The sequence below is a fragment of the Pseudochaenichthys georgianus genome, chromosome 1 (genome assembly GCF_902827115.2).
Source record: "Pseudochaenichthys georgianus chromosome 1, fPseGeo1.2, whole genome shotgun sequence".
In the NCBI taxonomy this organism is placed as follows: domain Eukaryota; kingdom Metazoa; phylum Chordata; class Actinopteri; order Perciformes; family Channichthyidae; genus Pseudochaenichthys; species Pseudochaenichthys georgianus.
In genome coordinates, this window is record NC_047503.1 from 31,951,714 (window position 1) to 31,972,756 (window position 21,043).

The 21,043-nt window shown below is 41.2% G+C and overlaps 1 protein-coding gene across 1 annotated transcript in view; it reads right to left on the reverse strand.

The window, feature by feature from the left end:
• The window catches only part of ube2o (ubiquitin-conjugating enzyme E2O), a 35,761-nt gene extending 15,659 nt beyond the window's left edge, over nucleotides 1–20,102 (reverse strand). Inside the window, exons 1-11 of the mRNA XM_034083554.2 lie at nucleotides 19,591–20,102; nucleotides 5,678–5,737; nucleotides 5,133–5,243; nucleotides 4,584–4,681; nucleotides 4,312–4,375; nucleotides 3,407–3,550; nucleotides 3,183–3,292; nucleotides 2,936–3,086; nucleotides 2,039–2,096; nucleotides 1,180–1,345; nucleotides 573–728 (exon numbers count right to left, since the gene is read on the reverse strand). Of these exons, the coding sequence (XP_033939445.1) occupies nucleotides 573–728; nucleotides 1,180–1,345; nucleotides 2,039–2,096; nucleotides 2,936–3,086; nucleotides 3,183–3,292; nucleotides 3,407–3,550; nucleotides 4,312–4,375; nucleotides 4,584–4,681; nucleotides 5,133–5,243; nucleotides 5,678–5,737; nucleotides 19,591–19,995 (1,523 nt within the window). The 5' untranslated portion in view covers nucleotides 19,996–20,102. The remainder of the gene's footprint in view (nucleotides 1–572; nucleotides 729–1,179; nucleotides 1,346–2,038; nucleotides 2,097–2,935; nucleotides 3,087–3,182; nucleotides 3,293–3,406; nucleotides 3,551–4,311; nucleotides 4,376–4,583; nucleotides 4,682–5,132; nucleotides 5,244–5,677; nucleotides 5,738–19,590) is intronic.
• Nucleotides 20,103–21,043: the final 941 nt, after the last annotated feature.

A 21,043-nucleotide genomic window follows, 5' to 3' on the forward strand; every position in this document is an offset into this window, starting at 1 on the left:
ATTACTAAGCCTCTCTCGCTCTGTTCTTCCTGTCATCCTTTTTTCCTACCTCACTGCTATCCAATTCCTTTGTGAAGGAACAGGACTGATGAGTAAACATGTAACTCAAACATCTTATAATTAAATACCAAACACAGAATCAAACTACAGTAACTAATATGTCTGCATTATCCAAACAAGAGCCTTGTCATTTTAATAAATACAAAAAAAAAATGTTTTGCTGCTCTCACACAAGTTTGATTGAATATAGCGGGAGACTTACAGAAGCCGTTCCATGAACGACAAATATTATAAGTCTACATGTTTTGATGATGTCATTTTTTACATTACCTACCTATCCATAAATGTTATGCTTAATAAACAAATAATAATTTAACCGAATTTCTTCCAATTGTCCGGTAAATTTAAATCTTCCAAGACAAGTGGACCGGAACCAATTCTTTCTAACGGAAGCTCTGAGAGGTAGAGGGTTTGAATGGATGAAACCATTAGTAAATTCATTTAGAAAGGCATCAAAGATACAGCGGAGAAGGAAAAAGACACAAATGCTGTCTGTACGGCTGCTAACCCACCGGTCACCAGGCTTGAACTCGCGGGAGAACTTGGTCCTCTTCTTCTTGTGCTTCCTCTTCAGGTTCCGGATGGAGAGAGGGACGCTCTTCTTGCGGTTTGCTCCCAGACCGCCGCTCTGAGAGGAGGCTGTGGAGCTGGCCGATGACGTCAGAGAGCTGCAACCAGGATTACAGTCACAGGTGAATCTATCATTTCATTATACCAACAGTACACACACAGAAAGGATCGTTTTAGTTTAAGATGGTCCTCTTAAGTCAGACAAAGACCCTTCAAAGTCCAAACCGATAGATATTCAGTCTAAAATCATGGAATAACCTCTGAACACCTGCAAACATTTAGCAGAGAGAAGCTTGAACCAGAGAATTCTAGGCCGTTTTACTGAAAATGACTTCAAATATTAAGCAATAATCAAAATTGTGATGCAAATTATTTTCTTTTAATCAACTATAAGCTCTGTTGTTTAAGCTATACTGTTCTGTACACAGAGGAAAATAGGCTTATTTGACATTAGTCAAAAAATGGAACTGTAGACATAATTACTGGGAAATAATTGTAATAATATAACACCCAATACATGTATAATATAAAATGTATATATGAACAGACCAGGTATCGTCAGTGTCCTCTGCAGCCTCGTCATCAGCGTCCTGCTCGCCGTGTTCAGCCGAGCTGTCGTTGGGATTCTGGGAGTCCGCAGGGTTCTGACCCGGGACCACGTGGCTATTGTTGTTGTTGGGATTAGACGGGTCGTCCTGCTCTGATTTGTGCTCCCCTGGTGAGAGGTATAACAGGAGTATACATGAACACTGGTATAAACTTACAAAATATATTTTTTTAATATGGTTTTACACAGAGAGAGGCAGGGTGCAGTATGTTCCTGACCTGAAGCATAGTGGACCATGTCTCTCTCTCTCTCTCTCTGTAAAGCCATATCAAAAATAGAATTAGGGTTTTCACTTATTTCCTTTGATTTGTCAGAGGCTAATGGAAAAATCTAATTTTCACCACAGATCCATTTGTGTTGTGTCTCAAACTTTAAATGACTGCTTTGCTTTACATGGAGTCACTTCTCACTTACTTTTGTGAAGATGTTAGCATAAAGGAAGAATGTGTCATTGTGAAATGATAGAGAAAATATATTTTTAAACCATCCTAAAACCAATGTGAAGACTAACAACGCCTAACACATCGGTCAATGTGTGAAAAGAACAACCATTTAACTTTGTGAGAAGTAAAACTAAAATGAATATGTTCCCAGCTTAATTAGCAGATTAATTAAAAAAGTTATTTGTGTTGTGTTGCAGTTGAATTCTCATTAGCACATCACATCACTGAGTGTTCTTGGCTGAGGGAAATTCTTCAACATTTGAGTCGCGCTGAGCTACTAATAGAGACCACCCTGACGACATTAGAGAGCAGAAGTGTGTGTGATTCTTTGTTTTCTCTGCAGAGTAATGTTTGGCACCTTGTGCGTCAGCGTTCTCCGTCTTCTTCCCCGAATCTTTCTTGAACATCCTTTTCAACTGCAGGCGGCACACCATCACACAACACAAACACACAGAGGGAGAGTTTGAAGATTATAAAAAATAAACTTGCACTTATACTGTAAAAAAAATACTGAAGTTCTCTGCACCAAATACCACAGAGGATCAAACATTCAAAGACAACTTTCTTAAAATACACCAGCACCGAGATCTCCCTCTGCTCATTCACTTCTTGTGTAAAACAGCTGGTTTATTTGTTAATAAGCTCCCGAGGGGATAACAGGCGGCGTCAACCTACACTCTGACAGCAAGTAACAAGCACTTCAGATACTGTAATAGCACAATCTATACTACATGACATATACATGTATCTATACTATGACATGTATAACTGAGTACATGTACTTAAGGATACGTTTTAGATACTTGTATTTTCATTTTATGCTACTTAATACTTCTCTGGAATTTGGACCTTTGCACCTTCGGACTTATAATACATTATTATACACGGAAAGCATTATGATTTAGCAAATTGGAAACAATATAAAACTTTTTTTATTCCTTGGTTGAATTTGAAAGCTCCTTGGCAGTGTCTGAGTTACAAATAAGCCGCACCTTTACCATCAACATCAAACTAATGTATGTTTTTTCCAATAATAATTATATTTAAAAAATGTGATTTGAAACTAGCCCTTTCTTTATAATGAGTATTTTGTAACTTTGAGTATATTTTAATGCCAATACCTTTGTTCATGTACTTAAGCACCATTCTGAATGTCGTACTTTTACCTGAGTATTTATACCTACCAAGTAAAATACCTTCACACGTCTTGCACAACAGGAGATACATGAACACATGCATCACATTTTATTGTCACCTTTCTGGCCACGGGGTCTTCAGGCAGGACAGGGGCACCCTCGGGTCCTTCACAGGTGATGCGGGTGGTGTCCCCCTTGGCGGGGAACACATACAGGGCCCGTTCTCCCAGCTGCCTCTGGGTGTGGTCGTAGTATCCTAGACGACGCACCCTTCACCAAACAACACAGTAACACCACAGTTTCAGTTTGCATCTGTTCTGCAGATTACATTAGTGTAAGAACAAACAGATGAATGTTCAGACTGACCGGCAGAGACTCTCCTGTGGGATGGTGGAGGGGGGGGGATACACGCTGTCTGAACCTTTGGGGGAGAAGCTCTTCGTGATCCACGTCACCTTCAGCTCGACCACTTTCACCTGCGGAGAGCAGCACGGAGAAGATTTAGAGAAACACAACAACATATGAACAATTATTCAAGTATATGACCTTAACACTATTGGCCTTGGAAAAAAAAGTCATCTTCCTCTCACCTCTTCCACCACCACCCTGAACTTGCACTTCCTGCTGAGGACGGGTTTGACCCCCGACAGCCACTGAACGTTAGAGAAGACTTTGGCGGGGCCAATCAGCACCTGACCCGGGTAGAAACCATATGCCTCGTCGAAGAAAAGACCCTGAAGAAAACACACAAACAAGGATACATTAAATATAAAGAACTGAGAACATAACAATGATTTAACAGCGTTTAGATTGCAAAATGATGTATTATATTCAACAACTAGAACAAATTGATTTAAAATCAAATCCAAATCGTGAAATGTACTGCAACACATACACTTTTTTGTGAAAATTATGAAAGTGAAGAATTCAACTCCCATAACGGTTGGTAAAAAAGCATAACTGAGGGGAGGGGAAAGACAGACGCTTACTCTTATTTGGAAAGATAGTCTTTTTATATTAAAGTAGAAAAGATTAAACTAACAGATGGGAAGGTTATATTTTAAATTGGGGGGGGGGTGTATTCGATACCTGTACGTTTCCTTCCTGTATAATTATATTCCAAGTGCTTCTAGTATGCTATGTTTATAGGTATTGTTTTTCTCATTGCTTATCTTTCTTTGCATCCACTATTCTTATCAATATTGATGTATATTATATGAATTATTGTTTTTAGAACTGTACATTACTGAGTGTTAAAAACATAACAATAACCTTAAAGTAGGAAGTGGCAACGCTTACAGTACTTTCTCTTGTTCTAGACACATGCAAATATCTTATACCACAAAAAACAAATGATACCCATAAAATAATATAATAAGAATAATTTACAGACCATGAACCGGCTCTTTTGAGAGTGATCTGATCCCTGACTAACAGCGGCTCTGTAAATGGCGGATGTACCCGAGGTGACAGACAGGAGCTCATGGCTACTCACCGAGTCACTGACATGTGGACAGACGTCGTAAAGCTTCGCTCCGTCCTCCACACTCATGGAGCACCTGGAGGGAGAGAGGAGACAGGCTGACGTTCACTGGATCTGGCACTGAGGGATGTGTGCCAGCAAGCAGACATGCCAACACACTTCAACATGGACACAGAACACGCTGTTTAATCAAAGACACAGACACTCACACACAGAGACACGCAGAGACACAGAAACACGCAGAGACACAGACACACGCAGAGACACACACTCTCTCTGTCTACCTTGCTCCGTTGGAGAGCTTGAGGATGATGTGATTAGTCAGGTCGTACACTTTCCCCAGCCAGAAGTCATAGGCGATGTAATCTCCATACATAAAAGACTAGAAAAACACAATCGGGGACAAGAACACATTATATTTCATATTTCATAAAAGTATTATCAGTTACACTGTATGTGTACATACTAATCACTTACTGCTATGTGTCAATTAAAAGAAATTAGTTTTAATGTCTAAAAAAATGTATATGTTAAAGCTTTATTTCATTTAAAAAAAAAAGTAATGTACTGGAAAGAACGACATTGTCGTCATCAGGCATTTGTTACTGTCGCTGTGTTAAATGCAGTTTTTTGTATTAATCAACCCGAAGTGCTGACAGTGTGTTGAAGCCGATTCTCGTTACTTTGACTCGTCATCACCTCTATGTATGAAGGTGTGCAATTTATATACATTTATTTTCAGGAAGTAATGGACCTGTACAATGAAGCATCATCTTGCATGTATTTGTAGTTCCTGTGTGTGAGTATTAGGACCCTGCAGTCAAAAGTCTTACCCAGATGTGCTGCAGGTCTCTGCTGTTCACTGGATACAGAACACAGTTTGTTCCCACCAGTTTCACCGCACACTCAATGTCAATGTTGGTCACAATACCACACTGGTTATCCTGTAATGCAACGTTCATAAGTTCAGTACATCGTCATAATATGAATGATCATCTCTGTTCCAGTATCCTGTTCATCAACAGCAACACTTGATTATTGCTTATAAGCTTCAAGCCATAGAAATAGATTGCCTATTTCTTTTTACTGAGCTCCATACGCAACACTGGTATGTGAACTCTTGAATTTCAACCAAAAGAAAAGATGTTGCATTTGTATTCAGAACAGGAGTTGTTGCACCGCGTTAACACAGAAAGCCTCTTTGTAAGGGTGGAGCTGCAACAATATTCCAGTCATGTCTGATGCAGCAAATGGAACAGAGCGGTGAGCAGTGACATGACTGACAAAGAGAGAGGCTTGATTGAAAGGAAGAGAGAAATAACAAGACAGAAAGAAAGGTGAGGCGAAAAGTGAGAACCTTGGAAGAACCTCGACTTACATTTGAGTTGTTTCGTCGCACGATATCTCTGATGACGATGGATCGATCTTCAAGTTTCAGCTGTAAAAGAAAGGACAACAAGTTTAGAGAAAGATGGCTAAATCAACATCTTTGAGAAATCATAAACCAACAGAAGCTGCTGCTGGGCGTCGGTCAGTGAAATTGGATCATTATTTTCTTGTAACTCTTCACAGCTCTGACCCTGTGATAAACCCCTCTGAGGGGGACTTGGAAATGATCCAGCTACACATAAATCCCATTCACACTTAGACCGTGACTACATCTCTGATATGATTTGTCACAGCCTTGTCCTGTCCCCGCCGCAGCCTTGAAGACCGCACAATCAGCAAATCTGTAACGCCCCCTGAGAGCAGATACATTTATTAAGTCAAACAGAGACGCATCTCACCGAGCCGGCCAGCATGAGCCTCTAGAGTGACAACACCAACCATATTGTCACCATCAATTTGTAATCAACACATTGAAATAAAAATAGGAGCTGTAAGACGACATGAACCCACAGCTTGATGAGCAGATGGAGCCAAAACAGTATTGATCAAATATTACACGCCCGGAGAGACTCGGGGTAGAAAACAGGTGCAACTGGCATGAGATCAGCTCCCGAGTCGCAGCGGGAAACCGTTTCCCGTGAGCTTAATTTTGCTGTGTCATTATGACTGTTAACATGCCTAAAGACAGAAATAGCACTGCATTAAAAACTGGCCATGTTGCTTCAGGCACCAAATAGCTGATTAAATATGATCTACTGTTTGAAAGCCAGTTTGAGTAATAGATCCATGAGAATGGAGGCTCATCAGACAGATAAACACTGAACAGGATTTTTTTTACTGCAGTACAAAGCAGGATTGGACAACTCTGGGAAACTATCATTTTATTCTCCGTCGCAATGATCCCTGGGTACACACCAAACTCTGACAGATCAATCTACCTGGTAGTTCTCTGTAGCCCCTTGCTAAATGACTTCACATTGCAGCAAAACATGTAGTTATGGTTTTAAAAGGTTGCCAAGGATGACCAAACTTAGACTTGTTAAGGTGAATTAGAGTCTGCTTTTTCCTTGCACCTTCTCAACACAACATTAAGCATTTTAGTCAAAATGCATTTGTTATTAGTTCAAATATGAAGCACAAAGTGTAGTAACTAATGTCACTGAAAGTATTAACTCAAGCATTGACCAGCTTTTCCTGGGACTTTTACCCATGGTTCATGCTCTTCCGTTAGTGGAGACTTGTTGTACTTAAAAGCCCCATCTATTGGCTTCATACTTGATGGGGTCTGTCTGAACAAACTTTTTTCTTAAGTCTGAACAGTTTTGTTCTTCTCACTGGTTTGTAGTGCACAGGGCTCAGCTACAGGGAGGACGCAGTATGAAGACTGACTCCATCTACTTTGCTTGACCTATTTGAAGAAGTCAAGGGGAGCAATTACCCATCACAGAGATGACAACAAAATAAGACCAGATTTGATTAAAAGCTTGATTTCTCATATTATATAAAATATCGCACAAATACCATCTTTTTAAATGTACCATTTACTATTAAGTACATGAATTATCTGCACTGTATGAAGGAGGTGTGGTAGAAAATTACTAAAACATTTATTAAATAATTACATAAACCAGTAGAAGGCAAGACAGAACGTGTGTTTTCTACTAGTTGTACTGAATTCTAAATTGGTGTTTTGAGTTTCACTGAAAATGTGTCGGTATAATAGCAATTATTTCAAGAAACAATCAGTTTAACGTTTACCGTGTATGGTTTGTCCCTTTTCTGTATACTCGGTCTCAGCCACACAAGTGACTGATTTTAAAACCAAGTAACTTTCAAAACAGCTGAACAGACAACACAAATGAAGTCACCACAGGTCTGTGTGGCAGAAGATGAACAATAGTTTAAAAATGTGTACATGTTATTGCTTATAAAAGCTACCTTAGGAAGACTTGGCACCAACTCAACGAGCTACAGCACAGTCTGCTCTGCTGACGGTGAGCAAAGTGTCGGCGAACACGAGCCACAGCCGAGGAGTTTGAGCAGAGACAGATGGAAGTACTGAGGGGGAATGTAAATAGAGGAAAGAAATGAAAAACTCTGCAGTCTGCTGCATGTTAAGTGACTGAAGGGCGAGTGGTGATCTTATTACTGAGCTCACACCCATGTATGGCACATTCCTGAGGACATAACCAGGAGGCTATCAATTATATTCATCTCACACTTTTTTCTTTTCAGATATCAACTCTAATATATTCCTATTTATTTCCACCTGAGGTCTCTTATTCATATCATTTTGGCCGTTGACACTATGGGTCATGCACAATTTACAATCGCACACCATTGAAGAGATTCTGGAAACAAGGCACCGACAAACCAATGTTTGCTAGAGCCCTGAAGCCTTTGAAGTAAACTATGAGTTTACATATTGTCTCTTTAGTGTGGCCTATAGTGAGATTAGACACAAATATCTCCATTAAAATAGGATGCGTTCCAATTGTTCTGCCGAGAACAGAATAACAAGCACTCACACACTCCTGGGTACTTGGCATTTTGTGTGTGTGTGTATGTATGTATGTATGTATGTATGTATGTGTGTGTGTGTGTGTGTGTGTGTGTGTGTGTGTGTGAGAAACCACTCCCTTTACCTCAGCTCGAGCAACACATCAACCGGAAAACATGCACTTATTCAAAATGGTTAACCAATCCACCTGTCCCTGGTCAGGTGCCTAATCCTGACCAGAGGCACCACATTTATTTCAGCAGCGAATTACCAATATGTCTGGGAACTAGGAATTAAGGTAATGCTAAAAATGTAATATTGATGCGACAAAGAGGAGGAGAAAATATTTGTGGGAACCTCAAATATTTGCTATCAATGCTGAAAAACAATGACTGGGGACGCTTATGTAGCTCACCTACGATAGACAACTCCTTGAACACAACCTGATCTGACACATATTCGCTTCCTTCAACAATAACAAAAACACAATAGACTGTATGTCTGCATGTGTACTGCAGAATATTTAGAAAACGTATATCAGTTTCAACCAAGCAGGCGACTGTTGCTATACCACGTGCAGTGATGATGAGGAGTGAGGCGGGAAGGTGGTGGTCAGACAACAAAAGAAAGAAACGGAATGCTCATTTGCACAAACGCGTGTGCGTGTGCGTGTGTGTGTGTGTGTCTCTGAATAGAACACAACCCTGGCTGCCTCTCCAGCTGATAAGGTAGAAGGGTCCAGATTGATTACAGGAATCGATGGACAGTATTTGCTTTGACTTCCCGGCCTAATTAACACAAGTCATTATGCAGGTGCCGTACGAGGAAGGGGGGGGGGGAGAAAGAGACACTGCGGAGGACTGCAGCTCGGGGCCACGCCTGTTCTCCACTCTGACTGACTGTGTACTACACCAGGCTTTCTCCTCTTTCATCTCCAGTAGTAACAGGTGCACATAAAACACACACACACACACACACACACACCCCCACCCACACACAAAAACGTGATACAACTATGTACTGGTGATATGTAAATAGATGTGGAGATGTGGCCCTGACACCAAAACAAGTGTTTTCAGATGTTGTGGGTAATGACAGGAGGGGAGTTAAAGTGATACTCCATCCACAATCTAAACGATCAGCATTTAATCACCTGCTGACTTGGTAGGTGGCACAAAGAGTTATAAGTGTTAAAGCTAGACATCTTAACACTTCTGCAGAAAATGTCACTTTTCTCCTGCTCAACACATTCACAGCAATATATTTAGACACCACGCTGCCACCATTACTCATTCACAAACCTCTAAAGCTAGTGTTTGTTGGGTTGTGCATGTTAGAGCACCAAACTCTTCATCGACCTGTCGCACTTCCAGAACAAAACAATGCTCGAGGTCGACACCCTTTAACAAAGCAAGGTTAGAAATGTATACAACTCATTGTATGTGAAAAAGAGAAAAACATTGCTACATTTATAATATAGTATGAGGGCGCTGATCTTGTATATAAGATATATCAGTTCTTGCGAGAACATGATGCTCTTATACAAGATGGCGCCACAGACTTAAACAACAACACGTCGGCATCGCTTTAACATTTTACGGGGAAACATTTTGGTATGAGTGCGCACACCGAAAGTAGGAGTTACCCAGTTAAGACAAAACCATGATTTCCATCCACATTTTACCATAAAGATAAATATTCTGCTTTGATAAGATGAAGCAATAAATCAATCGGTCGTTTCAACCCTGGGATGATATGGCAATAAACAACTTGAATCCTGGATCGATCCTCACGCCCTGATACCTTCACCTCGCTGCTGCTGGACAGCCCCGTGCCCGGAGGCTATTGGTTCAGACACACAGGGGGGGCACAGCTCTATTAGAAAGAGAGCAGGTACGGGGCTTTTTAGGAGACCACAAGGGACCACTAGCTCACAGTATCTATTATAGAGCGGGCTTCTTACTGTGTAGTTTGAGAGATGAAATGAAAAGGGACCAAGATTTAAAAGAAAAGAAGCAGAAAAGGGAGGACGGTCCTTAGGGCTGCAGGACACAACGAATTGAACATTAGAAGGAGTGAAATGAGCGTAAACAAGAAGAAAATGAAATGGGGAAATGGAGATCAAGACGCAGAGAATATAAGATGGAGACAGGCTGCGGTGAAGGATGGGATGGAGAACACTCGAGAGTCAATCATGAAGATGAAGAAATAGATGGAAAAAGTCGGATGAGAAGATTGCTTGAAGGGAGGAGGGGTAGGGTGTGGCGGGGGGGAGAAAAAATGAAGATGAGCAGAGAACGATGCGCAGAGGAGGATGCAGCCCAACAAGTGGGAGATCGCGACGGATCCCAGGAGACACACAAAGAGTGAGGAAACAAGAAAAAAGCACGAGCCAGAAATAGACTAGGGCAGAGCAAACACAGCAGATGGCGAGATCGAAAAAAAGGGGGAGAAAGTAAAAAGGGTAGAGAGAAAGACAGAGGGAGAGGCAGAGCAGACAGTCTCTGGGTAGGGCCAATACTGCAGAGGAAAGAGAGAGGATGATGAGGGAGGGAAAGAAAGAAGAGACAGCCGGAGAGAGGGATACAGGCTCCTTTAGTGTGTGTGTGTGTGTGTGTGTGTGTGTGCGCGTGCGTGCGTGCGTGCGTGTGTGTGTGTGAATACAGAGAAAGAAAGGATCAAATGAGATCCATTATCTCAGGCCAGGAGCTGGACGCCCATCGAGTCAGCAACACATTACGTCAACATTCTCCAACATGCTGGTCTGCTGGGACACTGAGGGGGAGAGGAAGGAGGTAAACACACGGGGGGAGGAGGAGGTCAACAGGAGGGGAGGAAAGAGTGGGGGAAGGTGAGAAAAGGAAAAAGCAGGGTGAGAGAGAAACAATGTGAAAGGGGGATGGAGATGAGGTTGGAAGGAGGGACGTAAAGGGCGCGGTGGGACGGTCATGTTGCGTCCCTGTCAGATCAGATTTACTGTAAAGACAAGCTGCTGACATCATCCTCTGAGTGCCAACAAGGCGTGCCACCACGGGGGATTTATTTACAAGCTCGGATTTGACCGACATGATGCTGCAGATCAACACATGAAGCCAACACGGCATAAATCCACTGTCAACATCCTAAAAATAACCCGTGATCAATAGTCATTAAGAAAACACCTGCTGCTTCACTGTGCTCTGCTTTTACTGATATTGACTATAGCTGCAACGACTCTTTTTTATTACGGATTTATCTGCCTATTATTTTCCAGATTAACCAAACGATCTACAAATGTTAATTATTAGTAAACAATGTTCATCCCCAGTTCTCAAAGGGCAAGATGTCTTTGAATGTCTTGTCAGTCCAAACTACATATTTTTATATGATATAATACCGAAAAAACAACCTGAAAATCTCCATATTTGAGAGGCTGACATTTCTGAAACAGCATTTTCTGCAATGTTTCCATTGAAAATAACTTTAATTATTATATGATAATAGTTGACAAGAGTTGATGTAATATCAAAACATAATACATGTAGTTTTAACAGCCGGATATAGAGTGGTGCAGTGACGAGTCGGGGAACCCGGAAGTGAGTTGGCATTTTACCCCTCGTCTCAGAGCCAATGGGATTTCTCCATAGGATTTTGGAAAATAGCTGGAAATAAGGTCTCTGGTTGACACACATTTAAGAGACGGATCCCGTTTTGTTCTACGACATTAAATACAGCAGCAGTAACCCCACTGGACATTTTTGAAAAGTTTACGTGTGCGATGGTTGTTAACAAGTGAATAGGATTACAGAAGTTGTTGAGGCCGTTGTACGTCATTACGCCGAACACGTAAACGCTCCCGCTAAGTTTGTTTACCCTGTTCTGCTTGAAAGCAAGTACCTGCCTCCTGCAAACTGTTCAAACAAACACTTCAACTTGCACAATTTTGAATATGTGTTTCTGAATATCGATCTTAAGTTGGCGTGACGTTGAAGTCGTGCGACCCTGCTGTACTCGGCTGTAGTTCGTTTATAGCATAACGTTAGCATTTTGCTTCTTGCGATTAGATTTATGATTCGAAAATTATAAAAGTAGGCTAGACATGTGGATATTATCCGGCTGAACAAAACGTGCATTTATCAAACAGCTTCGTTTTCATATCCGTTATCTGCAATGCAGCACTTGAGCTGTTCTATTCTGTTTTTAGAGGAAACAACAAAACCTCATTGCCTGGTGAAAAAACGTGTTTGTTTGTTTGTGCACCTGCTTCACAACTAATGCCCTGTTGGGGGGCCCTGGCACGCCCCTCATATCCCAGATTACACCAACGTCTGCCAGCCAACCCCGAGCACCTGCACACAGCACCTGAGCAACCAGCGCTGAAAGATGACATTAAAGATGACATATTAACAATCAAAACCACCTGAGGGTGTTAATGCAGTAAATATGGAGCAGAATGTGCAGTTTAAAATATCTATCAGGGAATAGGTTTTTGCTCCGGCCACTCAAATGCCATATCTGGATGCCAAAACAGCAACTAGCTTTTCAAAAAGTAGTTCTAATCTAGGGGCATATGCAATGTGGAAGGTTAACAAAAGCATTAAAACATTCATATGATTATTTAAGAGAGAAAAGTGTACCTGGCTAAGGTGCTAAATTGATAAGGGTGCTAAACTAAGCTAAATCAATTGAAATAGCTCACTCTGGTCGGCTCAGTGTGCATCTGCTGCAGCACTGCTAAAGGCTCATTTATAGGCTACACAGGTTGTGAATATCTAAGTGGAGAAGACGAGCTACAGAGAACAGATCCACAGACAGATGATACACACTTCTGTCTGCCATTTTGAGGTTGTGTTTTTGTGTCCGTCTGTCAGCTGGTATACAGAAAGAAAATACTGACCCAATTTACATCACTGTATCACAGAGCAGACGAATGCATTAGGTTATACTTTTGTTAACAACACATGATAGGGTATTCCCCTTGAAAGCCTTCTCAAAGCTGACAACTCCGAGCAATAAGAAAAAAACACATCCTATTTGTAACGTGCATTTCCATGTTGTTTCCAAGTTGTTTTCACACTACAACTTGAAGCACATGACCACACATCTCATACAGAGGAATTACGTCAACACTCGTGAGATTGGACTTTCCAAAGAGCATGTGAATGCACCATTCACTTTAAACATAATTCAGCAGTCAGCTATTTTAAGACCGCAATGTTTCTTGTCTGTAGTTCAATGGGGGTGTGACCTGAAGTTAGATGGATGTGGGCGGGGGCAGGAACAGGTTGACAGACAGGAGTAACCCTGAGGTCACAGCATCCAGCACCTGCAGAGCTTCATTTTTTTCCTCGACTGTATTTACATGAATTTGTGTTATACTCCCCTATTTTATTTTTAAAGCAGATCACTTTTAAATAAGGAAAACAGTCTCTTAATCCCACCTGCTTTATTGTGCACTGCAGAAAAGATTATTTCAATTGGTACAATACCAATAAAGTTATTTTGATTTCACACAAAGATTTGCCCAAGAGCATTAGAAGTGCCAGAAAGATTGAAAGCTCATGAATGACATCATGCCTGTCCATGCTTAGGTTACAGGGCAGAGGGCAGGGGTCACACAAGAGTTCATATACGGCTTCTGCTACTACAGCTGTCCATAAACCCACAACAGACCTTTAATGTCTCCTCAGTTATTTGGCTGTGCACGAGTACTGTATAATCACAAGCTTCCCTAAATGACTTTGGCTGATGTGACAATCGTACTAGCTGAGCAGATGCTGTCTCCTTAAAGGTGGGGTAGGTAATTTTGGAGAAACCAGCTCGAGTGCGCTAGAATTTGAAAATACACAACCGGAGAAAATCTGCCACTTCCTCACAGAGCCCCTCCTCCAACACACACGAACGCGCACATGACCAATGAGGGCACGAGATAAGTTTGTGCACAGATGGAAGGCTGACAGGCAGGTAGGCCATCCAGTTACTTTAGCCGGGCCGGCTGAAATGATTGGTCGTGCTTTTTACAGTACTACGGCTTCCACAGATGACATTTCTTTATGTATTTATTGTCAAAGCACTTCAGATATTCATTGCTATCGGGATGTTAAGAGCATTCCATGGAATATAACAAAAAGTGTATCTCGAGCCGGTTTCTCAAACTTACCTACCCCACCTTTAAATAAAATAAAAAAATACAACCTCAGGAGTGTCCTTGTTCACTTCATAAAGCTGTGGACACAATTGGTTTTATATCATGTCATATTTTTTTATACCCTTGCTCAAAAATAAAAACATTAATGCAACCTCCTAAAATAAACTGCCCGTGACTTCCTGTATCAGTGGTAACTGACTGAATAAAGTACGAAATGGGCAACTAAATGTTGATGTTGGCTCATGGACCTGATAAAGCCAAGTAGAATGTATTCAACGCAAATCACAGCTATCTCATGGTGGCCAGGAAAATATAGCTTTAGTACGAGGACTGAACAATGTACAGGAAGTATAAGTCAATCACAATACTGACTTTTGCATCACATGACCCGCTGGCCAAGTACGTGTCAATTTTTGATTATTATATGAATTATCGTATATAATAAAAACAATAATTGCATAGTTCTTCCCACATTGTCAGCCATAACCCGGGCTGCACTATAGCGCTGCCAAGTTGGGAGTTGCTGTTCTGCCAGAAGGGGAATGTAAAAAGGCTCAGAGAGCAGAAGGTGGGACCTTACCATTTCAAGGACTAAAAGCCCCCACATTACCATATCAGCCATCTGCTACCAAACTGTCGGCCTGCCCTATTGCATCCTTTCCAGTCAAGATGTTTTATTTAAATATAAATTTCACTTTCAACTGGTATTGAATACTTGCTTTCCGCACATCTCTTCCATCCACCTCCTCAGTGTTTCTTTCTCTCTCTCTCTCTCTCTCTCTGCAGTGAGGTTAGCAGCAGCAGTCAGTCCTGCTGCACCCTCAGTCATCATTAGAACCACACCCTCCTCCTCCTCCTCCGTCACAAAGGCTGCTGCTTCCAGGGAGGAGCTGGTGTCACAGTTCACTTCAACCTCTGTCCTGAAACTCTAAGAGCTCATCACCATACCAGGCGTAACAGCAGGTACGGTACAGTACTTTTGGGGGTCTCAGCAGACCATTGACCAGTGTTTTAGTTTCCAAATGACTGATGGATTCCGGGACATCTGACAAATCCCGTGGGTTACTGTTCGGCCGGGCATCCCATACGAGATACCGGCTGCTGCAATGCACTTCTGTCCTCGTAGACATGTCAAGGTTGTGCGGAATCAACAGGGCTCTGCGTGCCGACAGGACTGTGGCGGTACAAAGCAGGCGGTGAAGTCAAAGAGTTTTTCTACAATCCACATTCGTTTTAGAATTTTCAAAACATTATACTGGTTAAAAATGTATAACAAAATTACTACCTACAAGAACCTACTCAAAATGAATCCTAAGCATCAAAATCACCAATGGGGGGCAAAAGAATATCTAATCTAGTGCCATTGTAACCACAGAATTAAAGAAAATCCTTTACTACACAGGCCACGTGTTAAAAAACTCTCACCTCTTACTACCTACACTGAGAGAAGCATACATCCCAACACACAAAGCCACAATGTGAAGATGCAGTTCCTCAAAACTTGCTGCTAAATGTCATGTTGGCGTATAGTCTATGCACTCACTCAATGTTTGAATTATTCCTAACTTTTAGGAATTTCTCTGCATCAAAAAGTCAAGTATGTCCCAGCTTAATGCATCACTTCACTCTTGGCCATGTAGTGCAAGGTGTAACTAGGGTTGGTGTGGAGTGGAAAACAGTTAGGGGTCTTCTAGTAACCTGCCCGTTGTAATTAAAAGTGTCAAATCAGTGAGATAACCATTTCAATCCACAGTAAAAGTACTAAGCTGCTGATGAAGCACAGAGTGTAATTTTTCCTAACTGGATTATGTAGTAATTACTGTAGCTTGCAATTAAAATGCAAAAGGGGTTCAGATGAATTGATCTCCTTGTCTTGTCTGCCCTTGCCCCACAAGGTTAAAGTATATCGTAGGTAAATCACTTGAGGTGACAGTTATCCAGTGAGCAAACGATAACTACACCATCCAATATAGGACAATAATCCATAGAGTGCAAGTAAACTGGGCGGAGAAAGAGAAAAGGGAATCACTCTGCTAAGTACATATGAAACTAAGAGATAAATGGTTATAATATTCAGTGATACTGGCTCAGATTCTCTAAGTCAATGGAAATGTAGCTTCTGACAGTCCTGGTTTGAGTTCAAATGCAAAACTGAACCGACAGTCTTCATTTACAGTGGAAATGTATAAAAAATGTAACATGACAGGTCGTGTCCATGACCTCTCATTCTTGCTTCCGAAAGGATAGTGGTAGCAGTACGTTTTTTGTTTAATTGGGGAAACCAGTGCTCTATGCTATCACTTTGCCTTGCAGGCAGTGTAAATGATTCTGTCATGTTCCCGTCTGCTAGAGCTGCCCCCCACCCACTCTCTAAAGGGGGAGGGGACGCACTGTTTTGTTTTGAGTGATGAACTAACATTTGTGTTTTTAGAGTCTGCAAAAACACTTTTTTATCAGCTTCAGTTGGACACATCAGCTCGTCTCAGCAACATGCCGACACATCCTCATTATGCTACTCTTTTTATTCTCTAGCCACTTCTAGAAAATCAAGTGCACACAATCAAGGTTATTATTTTTTAAATGCAAAAAGGCACTGTGTAAATTCACATATTTTATTTTTTTATTTAACCTTTATTTAACCAGATAAAAGCATTGAGATAGAATCTCATTTGCCATGCTGACCTGGCCAAGAAGGCAGCAACGTTACACATAACACATAACAAACAAGTGAAGCAACAAAGAACACATTAAGATATTTGGATTATTTATAGTTGCACCTAATTCCTGATGATATGCTCAAAACTATCAAAATCCTAGCTCTGCTGTGAAAATGCTGGTTTTATTACAGGAGAAACTCCAACACGAGCTTCAGATTGAAGCATCGATTCGCCTCCATAGATTTCTCCAGAGAGACAACTGAGGATCCTCGTGCAGAATACATATAAGTCTACATTTTGTAGAAACATAATCTTAAAGATATTCAACTTTGCATACTGCAGGAAGTAATCATGAATTATTGATTATTCTTCACCACACTCAGGATATATGCAACAAGGACGGAGCCTACTGAGACGGCATGTGGCGAACGCAGATAAGCAAATGAGATGTCAAACAACCCACAACAAAGCCACATAAAACATAAACAAGAGTACTACAGAATGAAATCCATACATGAGCACACTAGCTTGCACTAGATCCTTAGAGGACACTGCCTCGTAATGACACAGCATAACAGTCCATGAGGTGTGTAAACATCTGTGTCATTGTTGAACAGAGCTTGTGTTGTGACAGAGACACCAGAACTTTACTCATTTAGCACAAAACACAAAGCAGGGCAACAGTGGGACCTAAAATAGGCTCCTTCTGGTCTCGTCCTGTGTCTCTAAAACATGCTTTCATGAGCTTTTTCCAGAGCAGTCCTCTTTTAAACCTGGTGGTGACCCTTCTTCACAAAGCCCAGGAGAAATCTAGAGAAGCCCTGGATAATATAGATGACAGCAGATTTCCCACACCTTTTAACTGATTACAAATGCATTCATTATTTGTTTATGTAATTAAAAACAAGTATAACTCAGGGTGTGGTGTCCATTGATGTAGAATCTAGATGGTGTCTTTTACCAGTCTTTACCATCTTGACACTGCCTCTCATACACTCAATATTGATGTATGTTGTGTAGGAGGATTGACTAAAATCTAATTTTCAACAATGTGTGTGTTAATCAAATTAAGTGATACATGATTTATAGGATGAAAACAGATCCAAGAAGCATTTCCATAACACAGTAAAACACTGAACGGGTATTTTAACATTATGTCTATTAGTCCAGATTCAAGGGGCTTTTGGTTTAACTTTTTAATTATTTGCCCTGTGAGCAGGCTAGCCAACCTATACCGCCATAATCACCTGCAATTGTTCATGAATATGTGCCAAAATAATTCACTTCATGATATACTCAAATTAGAATACTTGGTGGTTTTGTTTGTCTGCCATTACAGTAAATGAATACATTTTAATTTAGGATTGTTTGTTGATCCTCTATCCTGATTTCTGGATTAAGTCGTGGACTTCGGGTCGTGGCTGAACCTGTCTCTGCGGTCCTGCCTTGGGTCTCGTCATGCTGCTTCCTGATGGCTTCCACAGGATTGTAGCTGACATCCTCGTGGATTCATCTTCTTATTACAGACACATGCATTTCCTAACATTCGGTCTATATGCTGTAAAATGTATTATCTCTTCGATTTACACACAGCATCTATTGCACGTCTGTACGTCCTGGGAGAGGGATCCCTCCTCAGTTGCTCTCCCTGAGGTTTCTCCCATTTCCCCCCCCTTAAACTGTGGGTTTTCTCTGGAAGTTTTTCCTTGTACGATGTGAGGGTCTAAGGATAGAGGGTGTCGTTTTTCTCATACTGATATTCTGAACAATCTGTGCTGTTGTATTTGCTGTAAAGTGTCTCTACTGTAGGGTATTTTTATTATATGTACAGCACTTTGGCTCGACCAAAAATCATTTATAAATGTGATATATAAATAAAACTTGATTTGATCTTACATACCAAAACCAAACAACTAGTCAATAAAATAAGATGCAGATTATTTAATGCACACATAAGAAGTTGCAGCCCTAGAGATTATAAAAAATGAATACATTAGGACTTATTTTAGACGTAAAACTGTGGACATTACTGGTAACACTGACAGAACATCAGTGAAGATCTTATTTCTATTAATTTGTGTTGTCACTGAAGATGACAAGTAGGACTGGTTTCAAATGGGATGCACGTATATGTTGAGGAACTAAGATGTTGTGTACATCATATCACATATAAGCTAATGTTTGACAATGCTTGGTCTCAGGCCAAGTCACACCCAGATGAGGAGCTACACGGAGTCATAGATGAGCTAATCGATGGGTGTAGGGTTGCTACAGTAGCAGAGTGCTGCACCTGCTGAAACCTGTAGTGACACTTGACTGACAGACAGATAGATGCTACCTGGCCAGTGGTTATTTAATGCATTACTGTGTGGTCTCAGATATTTGGAACAACAACCCTGTTTAGCCTGCCAGCACCAGCTGAAAGACATGAGGCTATGAGCTACACTGCTAGCTAGCACGCTAGTGAGCTAGCAAGCGAGTTTATGCGTTTAAAGCAGATTAAGTTAACCTTAACCCTGACATGTCGTCAACAAAAAACATCATACAGTTCAAAAACACTTGTCATGCTCCGGGAATAACCGGGAGTCAGGGTAAACACATTAGCCAGTGTGTGGTACCTTTGTCTCCTTGATGTCCTGCTTTCCTCCTTCAGGGTACCACTGGACGCGGACAAATCCCCGACACAGAGGCCGACTCGGGATGTCCACAGCGCTCTCAGTGTCCGACCCACCGGGGACTCCTTCTCCACCTCCTCCTCCACCACCGCCGCCGCCATCGTCATCGAGGTCCGAGTCTGAGTTAAATTCCTCCTCACCGTGGATCATCCGTACGAGGCCGAAACGGACAGAGCCGCGATACCGCCCAGTGACCAGGTCGTGGGAGAAGAGCAGCCGCTGGGAGCCGTCCGCCGTGGGAGACAGAGCCAGGGAGGGAGGCTCTGATCCCGGGCTGGCTGCCGGGGAGAGGCCCGAGGTCGTGGAGGCTGCTGTGGCCACCGCATCCGATGCTGCGGGCTCCGCCATCGCTGCTGTTGTCAGGAAGTGATGCTGGAGCGCGAGCCTGACGGTGCAATGAGAAAAACGGTAACCTAGAAGCAGCGATGTGCACGTGTTTACGTCGCCGCTACGGAGAGCTGCGTCACTGGCGCGGTACCGTCTGTCACCTCTGAGCGGCACTGTGGGCCTCCAGCTGTGATGCAAAGACCACATGGTTCACCAAATATAAATGCCATTATTTTATTTTTTAACAGCATTTCAAAGTTTTAGCAGTGTTGTAAAGTACTCAAGTACTGTACTTAGGTAACATTTTAAGAGACCTTTACTTTACTTGAGTATTTCAATGTTTCGTTACTTTGTTCTTCTACCCCACTACAATGCTGAGGTAAATTGTGTACTTTTACTCCGATTCATTCATTTAATAACTTAACTAGTTACTTTCCAGATTTAGTTTATTGATGTGAAATATAATCAACGCTTTAAAAATACTTTAGTTATACCTGGAGTAAAATTCACAAGCTGCAGTATTCAAAGTAATTAGGCCTACAATTAAAGTAACTGCACAATAAGTACTTTTACTTTTGGTACACTAAGTGTATTTTGATGCCAATACTTTTCTACTTTTACTTGAGTAACGTTTTGATTGCAGGACTTTTACTTATAACAGAGTATTTCTACACTCCGGTACTTCTAGTTTTCAGTAGAGTCCCTCTACATTTTAGAAAATAAAAAACACATTACTTTACATACTGACAAATATATATTATTATTGTATGTAATATTATTTGTATTATTTGTATTATTATAACACTTGTTTTATTTTATTTTTAGAAATGGAAGAATTGGCAACAGACACTAACACCAAAAAAACATAAAGTTTAATATGCATTCACGATTCTTGAGGGCATCTTAGTAGGACTCTTGAAAAAATTGTGAATCCAAAGAATATTTTCAAGCTTTTCCTATCCAAAAATCTTAAACAGTTTAACAAGGCAAGGCAAGGCAAGGCAAGTTTATTTATATAGCACTTTTCAACACAAGGCAATTCAAAGTGCTTTACAAAAAATGAAAGACA